Genomic DNA, 9,681 nt, shown 5'->3' with positions numbered 1-9,681 from the left:
ATGGACGATGAATTTGATTTAGGAAGATGAAAATTACGAAAATAGCCCTGAAATTTTAATCGGTACGAAGTGGACGGGTATATGGATATCGTGGGGTGGCGGTTTCATTTCTGCTGGCATCGAAGGAACGATGAAGCCCTTGCTCATACAGGAATATAAGAAGAAGCATGGGATCACGAGTTTATATCCCGAAGCTTTTCTATATTACGGGCTTCGAGGAACGGACGTTCTGTGGAGCAATTCGTTCTGTCAGACTCGTACGTTTCATTATTAACAAATCTTAAATAATGCATAGCACATCTAACGTTTACAAGAAATACATCTGATTATACAGTACTTACGAAAATATACGGAGATAGTGGTAACATTTCATTTTGGACTAAATTGTGGAATCCTGACGATGAGAAAAAGGTATAGATTAGAAATAACGTTAAAATAGACACGATTCTTTAAATAGGGAATTGTACCCAGGGAGAGGCTTATATATTGCTCACCGTTTTACCAATTCCCGCTTCTGCCGAAATTATAGCTGAAGACTGGGCCGCAGGAGTTGAATTAGCGTTTTCTAATTCCGGTAGTCGTCAAACGTTTCCGGCGCACGACGTTAGTAACGATATTAGAATCCTTACTAATATAATTAACTGTACGAATTAATATCGGATAAATTCTGAAATTATCCTTCGATGGACGATGAATTTGATTTAGGAAGATGAAAATTACGAAAATAGCCCTGAAATTTTAATCGGTACGAAGTGGACGGGTATATGGATATCGTGGGGTGGCGGTTTCATTTCTGCTGGCATCGAAGGAACGATGAAGCCCTTGCTCATACAGGAATATAAGAAGAAGCATGGGATCACGAGTTTATATCCCGAAGCTTTTCTATATTACGGGCTTCGAGGAACGGACGTTCTGTGGAGCAATTCGTTCTGTCAGACTCGTACGTTTCATTATTAACAAATCTTAAATAATGCATAGCACACTTATAAAAAAAAAGTTAGATGTTACGAACGATTTATCGTTTTACGATGAAAAATTCTAAACTGAATATTTTACACGAAGACTGCGAGATGCATACAACTTTCGGAATTGATTTCTCGAAAGTCTGGGCTTTGCAAAAACACAATGACACGATCGACGTTCGGTTTTTCATTCGCGCCAGCAATAAAATTTATATTCGTCTGTACCAAACGCCAGTACTCGAGTATCCTGCTGTCACGGTGATTATACCCTTCAATACATTTAATATTATTTTTTTATCGAATAAAACAATGTTAAAACTCCAAATGCAATATCAATATTAAACTGCCAGATTTAATATCTACGTATAACCCAGGTGATAATAGGCAAAGAAATGACAACGCTCACGTATCAAGAAAGCGAAGAATCCTCCAAACATTATTTAAAAGAAATTTCAGCGAAAGACTTGCTCGACTTTTGGTCGTGGAGAGAATTCAGCATCAGGTTCGCGAGCTCATTAGCTTAATTATAGTATATCATAAATATGTAAAATTGCGATTACGGGTTTCAGCATTTTCGGTAGTCATTTTCGCATATTTTCGCAAAAGGCCAGAGGCGCCGTCGAATTAGTGTATATGAATGAAAACTTTCTCGCTAGTTTGAGATGGTTCAGCATCGGCAGTGAGAATACTACAGCCTTTTGGACTCTGTTTTGTTCTCCAGACGGTAATTCATCTTATTAATGACTGGCTATTTTTATATAAAATTAAACATTTAAAAAATGAAATACAATTTGAAGTCTTCCTGTTTTGTGTAGATCCAAGTTTTACATGAGTTTATAAATTCGATAGTTTAATTATTATTGTAGATTGATAGTTTAATTATTAATTATATATTAATAGTAAAATTATAAATTAATAATTATTGTAGATTGATAGTTTAATTATTATATTTTTAATAGAATCAGACGTTGTAGAAGACCCTTGGCCACCAAACTGCGTGTCTGACGTGAAAGATTATCAATTCGTAGGCTCGCAGTGGACAAGTCACAACGAAGTCCCTTGCGTTCCGTGGATATCTAAAGAAGTAATTAAAAAACGTGGCAACTGATTAAAATTTATAGTGTAATCAAATTAAATTGATCTATACTGATAAGGTTCCGGGAGAAGAGAAGAACGATGAAAAATTTGTCGATGGATCTGCTTTAAAAGCGCTTAATAAATGTAGAAATCCCACTCACGATCCCGACGGTCCCTATTGCTACGGATATACCCCTTGGCAAACTGAGACCGTTACGAAACGCTATTGTACGATTCGCCCGTGTAGATCATCGGGTAATTAATTATACAGAAAAGTGACAAAATGAAGACTTTGGTAAAAATTCTATTCAAGGCCCACATTTTTCTAGAATGTAAAATGGCTGGTACTGCGAATGATTACGTAGGTAAGCTTTCGAAAACGCGATCCGGACGTGTCTGCGACAAATGGCCTCTCTCATCTGAAGAAATGGCGTCGAAACTTACGCCACCCAAACCTACAGCACCCAAGCCTGCGAGATCGGCATTTATGTCACCAACATTCGAAACGATTCACGAGAATCAGTTGCAAAGATACTTCTATGGACCGCATTATTTCGCATTTCCTACGCCCGTCGAACATATGAAAGCTCGTTCCGTCCCGTGGAAACCGAAGGGAATAGGAGGTTCCAAGCAGATCTCTGGTCGAGAGACCTTTAACAGCAGCATGTATCCTGAAGGAAGTGCCACGAACGCGAGCAATTATTGTAGAAATCCATCACGCAACATAGCTGGCTCTTGGTGCTACACCACAGACCCGTTGTTACCTCGGGATCTTTGCAATGTCAAAGACTGCGAAAAGCCGGGTACAGTTCATATTACTATTAAACTTCCGTCTGCTATCTTATTTGCTACTGCATACTGGCTCGTTTAATTTCAGGCATATTTTTTTTATTAAAAGACATTGTATTTTATTGTTAAATATTTCATATAATAATTGTTGCGATACTTGGAAAACATAAAATCGAAGACGATCCGGTATGTAGAAAGTGAGTTTATATAAATGGCGAGTAACAATCGCGAATTTATCGTAGTTATCGTACCTCACAGAGGAGTTTACATTCCTCGTTAGAGAGGATGGATCAGGTAGACGTATATACGTGCTACCCGAGTATCGTTCAGAGGGTTTACGCTTTTCTCTGAAAGCTTGGGAACCGGATAATCCTGATTCAGTTACGTTCGGCTTTCTAGCCGCTGATGGATTAAAATCACGTTATGTTCTTAAAATTGGTTCTGCGAATAACGAGAAAGTGATGCTCTACTACGAATCGGAAACTGATTGTAAGAATCGTCCTGCCCTTACGCGCTCGTTTTTCTACACGGTTTTAACAAATATTACTTGAACAGCAGCTATTCAGTTGGTTAGAAGGAAAGCCCTGTCGCATTTATTATACGTGGGAAAATGGAGCAGCTTCATAATTCGAATACCGCGTGGGCAGCTCTCACTTTTTTATGAAGATGATCCTATGCCCTTGTTCGAGTGGACGCATCCTGACCCACCCAACGCTTTCCTACCCATGTATTATTATTACGGTTCAGACTCAGGAAGAGCTGTTGCCTTCGCGTTCGATCACGATTCCAGTACGTTCGTTCGTAAAACGAGATTTCATTTTTTTATAATTAACACTGCAAAATTAGATGTTCGTAATGTTCGTTCAGGAAATGATTAGTTTCTTAAACGAATAGATTGTCATATAGAAAATACGAAAACCGATCGGTACACCAGAATTTTATCACTGTCAACGTGGATGGAAAAAGAAGTATTGCTCCCCGAACAAATTACATTTCAACTTCGTGGCCAAGGCGTATTTTCCGTACCTCTATACTTGATGCCCGCAGTCCCTGGGTAATTACTATTAATTACTTCTTTAGATTCCAACAATAATTGTTCATTTTTCGGACAGGTTTTCTTTGTTAAAATTTAACAATCCCCAACGTTTGATATGGTTCGCGAAAACTATGTATCCCAGCGTTACAGTATACCATAAGCAAAAGACACGCGTGCCATTGTTCACAACGAACTCGTGGACCAACATCACTATAAAGTAATTAGCAGCGTTAAAAAAATATACAAATGATTTCTAAAGACGATTTACAAATGTACAGATGGTCTGGGAATGTTATAGAAATTTTTTCGAACGGGACGAACGTCTTTCATTATCAACACTCGAACCCTTTAGTATTCTACTTTTTCTCGGTCGGTGTCGAGTCTGGTAATTGGGTTACATGGACCGCTAATTGTATGCCAACAGGTACATCGCCTCTTATTCTCAAGTAATTATTTACTGTCTGCTATGATACAGTGTTGAGCCATTTGCATCGTGTACAGTAAAATCAATGAATAAAAAATAACAGTACTTCATACTGATTCCTATATAACCACTTCAGCAATAATGATTAAAAAAATTGTGCATTAATGATGCAATTGGATCGAACGACAAATTCGATGAATATTAATCTGCTGACGAATGAAAGATATAGACGGACCACCGCTCGATGGCGGTTGGTCCGAATGGGGACCCTGGGCATGCAGCGCGAGCTGCAACGGTGGTACCGGAATTCGGAAACGACGTTGCGATTCCCCGAAACCTAATGTCAAAGGAGAACCTTGCGTAGGACCGAGTACTATGACTGGACGTTGCAACGAAATTCTCTGTGGCGATATAACCGAAGGTAACACAGGATCATAATTGATGAAATAACATCTTACTGGAACATCGATTTGCGCACAGATACGATAAACTTGATAAACCGAAGAATTCGAACTAATCATACAGCCCTCACTGTGAAGGAACATCATTCTGTCACGCTTGAATCTGATGCTGATATTGTTAAATTAATCACGACGGAATCTCCTCGTTCTGAATTACAATGGTCGCTAAACGGAGTCTTTGTGCTGAAGGAACCTGGTAGATTGGAATTGAAAGATTATAATATTGGTAAATCTCAATTTCGTAATACTATTCAGGCTACTAAATACTATTAAATATTCTGTATATCAGAGTAATTATTAATTGCATTTATTCAGAGATAACAAGAGCGATTTTAAACGATTCCGGAGTGTTTGCAATGACGCTCCATCGAATCGACGGAACCTACTCGATCATCAAAGTAATCAGTCTGGCAGTGATACCAGCTCGAACAAATGTACAAGTGCGAGAAACCCTGAGTGCGACTTTACAGTGTCACTGCACGATTTTGGGTCACGTTTATTCGGAGCTTCATATCTCTTGGCTCTTGCATAATAAAATGTGGAAGGATTACGGAGTCGCGCTTCCCATTGCTGCTGACACCGAGCATATCCAAAAAATTAACAGAACTCATAATGGAATGTGGCAGTGCGTCGTTAAACAAACTGATTTAGGCTTCCAATGGACAACGAACATGATTTCCGTTAGAGGTAAATTTTTAGCAGTTCATATGAAATATGTACATTCTTTTAAACTGATAATTGTTTCATTTGACATAAAAAAGAACCTCGGTATAGCAGGTGAAGATTAAATTTTATTTATTCGTTCTTAATTTAGTCGAATACTATGAGCGCAAAAGTATTTTGGATAAAATTATGATAAATTTTTTTGATACGTACAGAATATACTGAACGAGTCTTGTTAGAGGATCTTATGAGAACCGGAAAAACCGGTAACTGTGTATGTAACGTATTAAGCAGCTTCTAGGGGTGTAATTATCTGAAAATTTTCTTTAACTAACTTTCGTATGATGTTCAGAAGTCGTTAATATTTTTTACAGTCGACTTTTAAGACGCGCCGGGAAACAGTCTGAGAATTTTATCTTCTCCTGATAAACTAGCGAACTACATTTGTAGTGGCGTATAAAATTCTGTTCGTCGAATGAAAATCGATTTAAAAATTGAAAATAAAATACATATTAACATTCAACGAGTATTTTTCGTTTTCTTTTTTCATGTCAAGTTTTGGGAGCTCCGAATTGGCGTACGCATTTGATGGAGGATCAAGCAACACGTTTCTTCTTCGGTTGGCTGCCAAATGAAGATTACGTCGGCGTTTTCGCGATCTGTTTATTCTTAATTCTAGTCGGCGGTATAATTATAGGATCTTATCAATACATCAGGTACAATCAGATTGACATTGATACAGACACCCGATTGTCGATTGAAATACATTTTTCAAACAGGCTTCGAGAAACCACGAGAGACATACTCGGTTTAAAAGATGTAGTTCGAAGTCCAAGAGGCTCGCAGTACGAACCATTAACGGATGATGCGACCACCGAAGATCAAGGGATCACTGAAGATCAAACGACTACTGAAATCGAAGATGAAGGAACCACTGAAACCGAGGATCAAGTGACCACCAAATATCAAGATAAATCTGCCTTTAAAACGAAATATTAATTATTAAATTAATGATTCAATAAAACGTGTTCAATCCGGAGATACTCTTGCTTCATTCGAAAATATTTGTATACGAATGATGAGACGGAGAAAAGCGAACGCGTAAATTTCGTAACTTTATTTCCTAGCGTCGTCGATCGTAACGAATGAATAAAAGAGAGGTTCTGAAGTGATGGGCAGAGCCAAAAGAGAGGAGCGCGCGAGAGAAAGAGATTAGAGCGGCGAGGCAAAAGTGGAGAGGCTGAGGAAGGACGGTGATACCAGCGGTGCCCTGGATCGGAGCGAGACGGAAGCGGCGTGTGGAGGCAGCCTCGGCTGGTTGGCAGAAGATCGCCGGTGCAGGTCCGAGGAAACGCGACGAAAGAAAGAAATAAGAGCGGTCCGGAGAAGGCTGTTAGGTGGAAGAAATGGCGAGGAGCAGAGAGAGCGGCGGATAAAAGGATATGGTAGGGCGTGGAAGCGGAAAGCATGGTAGCCTGACTAGAAGAGGACGGACGCGGGTACGCGGATCGCGCGCGCGAGAAGGAAAGGGTGCGCAGGGTGCGACAGGTGCCCAATCGCCCACGTGGGTTCTCTCTTTACGGTGCTGCAGCGACGGTAGAAGGGTGAAGAAGACGACGATGACGACGACGAGAACGACGAGCCGGCTTCCTTGTACTGGTGAACCAGCCGATACTCGTTCTATACACCAAGTGCACTCGCCACAGGATGAACATAGTGGGGCAAAGAGATCCATTGGCGTACACCGTTCGCTATTAGATTGTTCGACCAGCTCCTCTCATTTCTCTTACGTCTCAATTAAACACGACACGTTTCAAGCGTTATCAGTGAACTAAGAAGACACGATTGACAAAGAGAACATGAGAAGAGTGTAATCATGAGATTGCGAAGGATCAAAGCGAAGGAAGTTCTACTTGAGATCAACGAACTACGCCACTGAGAAAGTCTGCAGCGGGCCATGTACCGCGAGTGGGAAAAGAGGTAAAGGAGGGGAAGGGCTACCCATTCGGTAGCAAATGCTGGTAACCCGTCGCAAGGTCAAGATCAGTCGGTTAATCCTATCCAGTCAGCCGAGGCCCTTGCACCTTGGAGGACGAACGACCCTCACGCTCGCAACTGAAATTTTCGCATTGCGATCGCCTCGCAGACCGCCGCTGCACTTGTTTTCGATTTGCTCCAATTTTCAAATTTGTCCGCCGGTACCCTCACCGGAGGGTATAGATCGTATCCTCGTCGTAGCCTGTAAGCTGACGGAGGATACGAGAACGACATTCGACCGCGGACAGTGCGCTCTACAGTGTATCTTCACCTGTACTCCAATAATTAAGTGGATTTTCATTCACGAGAAAGCGTTTCAATCATTGTCACATTTAACTCAAAACACTTGCACACGAATGCTACTTTCTTTTTACCGCGGAGATAGAGAAGAACATTTAAATTCCGGGTGAACGTTTATAAGACTCGGGATCTTGTCGAGTGGATTCAGAAAAGTGTTTAAAGTGGAGGCAACGGTAGCTGTGAGTTTCCCAAAGCAACCCTCTGCGGGACCTCTGTTATGGAAACCTGCGTTCTGATACCCAAAGAATTTTCCCTGGCACTCGCTAACGATCGCACTAACTACAAGGGATTTTTCAAGAATGATTCAGGCGGCTTAGTGACCGACGTCAGGATATCTGTATGGTCCAACGTGCTTATTCCGGCGGGCACGTTGATCTACCCCTTTCAGGGATCCATCCGATTCGACAAGATCGATCTCTACTCCCTCTTAGATGACAATGATGTAAGTAATAATCATTCGATGTCGATTTCTTATTAATCTTATTCCATTAACGATGCTAAACTCCATTTTTATAAATTACTCTACGTTTTTACTGTATGAAAGGAGTAAAGGTCTTGGATGCAAATATCTGTACTGAGTTTTATATTAAAATTGAGATACTTCAATCGTACGAAGATAAATATTGTGATCAGAATTCTTATAATTTTTCATTGCCGCGATTTGTTTCAGATCAGACGCGAGTACGGCTGCTATGATGAAGTTTCATTTTCAAATTACAGCCTCAACAAGCGTCAGTGCAATTGGATAAGATTCCTCCGTATAGTTCAATCTTACGACGAACAAGTAAACTTAATTGGTACCAAAGTGAAAGGTGAGTTAATGAACGCGCTAAGAACAAATAATAATAAACTGGTATCAATATGATCCGGCGAATCATCGCTATGAATCTATGCCAGCTGTGGCAATCTCATAAATAATCATTATTCCGATAATACATTTTCGATGTCTCAATTATTAACGTATGCATTAAAATCTTATCTATCAGTATTCGAGAATATTTTATTATTTTACGAAATGTTTCTCACACGATATCGGTTGATTTACGAATTAGTATCATTCGTTTTCTCCTCGATTATGTTCTGCAGGGGATCCAATCTTTGAGGTAATAAAAGATGTTCAACCGGACACGGAATTAGTTGCTTGGTTCCTGCCTACAGCGGAACAAGATTTCGTCTTCATACCGCACGACATGTGTTCGAGGTCTGCCCTGTACAGATGCACCATCGACTCCATTCTAGACGGTAAGTCGATATCATAAATATTCGAACAGATCGGAGCGAGTGAAAAATGAAATTCTAAAACGAAACAGAGCGCCTAATTCAAAATCTCTTTAATACGAGAAAAATCTTTGTAGTCGTCGTAGCGAACTGATATTTTATTCCAAAATTACTTGTACGCAATGGAAAATGTAAAGCTTGTTTACGATCCGAAAAATCTTCGGGACTTTCGAGAAAACGTTTAAGCGAAAGCGAGGCGGCGGGTCCCTTGTTGGATCCGATTGAAATCTCGAACGGGCGCAATCGCGTTAATCGGCGCAATCGCGGGCCAATCGAAAAAGAAGGAACGAAAGTCGACTAACAAATCTGAAATGCAAATATGCGCCGGCTATTTTTTGTCGGCTCGATCACAAGGTGGCTCGTTCGCTCGCCCATGATTCAAATGCGTAGACCCCCGCGCTTAACCGGGGGATATAAAAGACAGTACAATGCCAGCGAGCCTTCAATTCCGAACAGGAGGGCTTGCCGACTAGAGAAGAGCACCGCCAGATCAAACGGGGCGGTGGTTACAAAGTTGCGACCGAGCATATTTTACTGCAATATTCCTGGCCTTCAAACGAACCAAACAAACATCAATAATAATTTAGTATCTAACAAATAAATTAAGGATGTATTGGCTATACAGTCAATCCCAAAAGTTTATATACTTTAGAA

The 9,681-nt window shown here is 40.4% G+C and overlaps 2 protein-coding genes across 2 annotated transcripts in view; both read left to right on the top strand.

Moving 5' to 3' along the window:
• The first annotated feature begins 130 nt into the window (after positions 1–130).
• LOC108630250 (uncharacterized) lies at positions 131–6,411 on the top strand. The gene is made up of 21 exons (XM_018033429.1): positions 131–248; positions 296–411; positions 472–603; positions 706–940; positions 1,063–1,260; positions 1,368–1,464; positions 1,532–1,686; positions 1,922–2,046; positions 2,117–2,294; positions 2,369–2,842; positions 3,087–3,317; positions 3,387–3,617; positions 3,723–3,882; positions 3,941–4,081; positions 4,143–4,288; positions 4,518–4,709; positions 4,769–4,975; positions 5,065–5,436; positions 5,628–5,678; positions 5,969–6,128; positions 6,192–6,411. The coding sequence occupies exons 1-21, from the start codon at positions 131–133 to the stop codon at positions 6,409–6,411; spliced, it is 3,939 nt and encodes a 1,312-aa protein (XP_017888918.1).
• A 1,555-nt stretch (positions 6,412–7,966) lies between these two features.
• LOC108630253 (zinc finger protein 251) overlaps positions 7,967–9,681 on the top strand; it is a 5,754-nt gene continuing 4,039 nt past the window's right edge. Inside the window, exons 1-3 of the mRNA XM_018033435.2 lie at positions 7,967–8,191; positions 8,420–8,561; positions 8,836–8,991. Coding sequence (XP_017888924.1) covers positions 7,967–8,191; positions 8,420–8,561; positions 8,836–8,991 — 523 coding nt within the window. The remainder of the gene's footprint in view (positions 8,192–8,419; positions 8,562–8,835; positions 8,992–9,681) is intronic.

This window comes from Ceratina calcarata, unplaced genomic scaffold (assembly GCF_001652005.2).
Source record: "Ceratina calcarata isolate Rehan_Ccalc_2016 unplaced genomic scaffold, ASM165200v1 scaffold712, whole genome shotgun sequence".
Taxonomy (NCBI): Eukaryota; Metazoa; Arthropoda; class Insecta; order Hymenoptera; family Apidae; genus Ceratina; species Ceratina calcarata.
The sequence above is the reverse complement of the archived record's forward strand: the minus strand, read 5'-3'. Positions and strand labels throughout refer to the sequence as shown.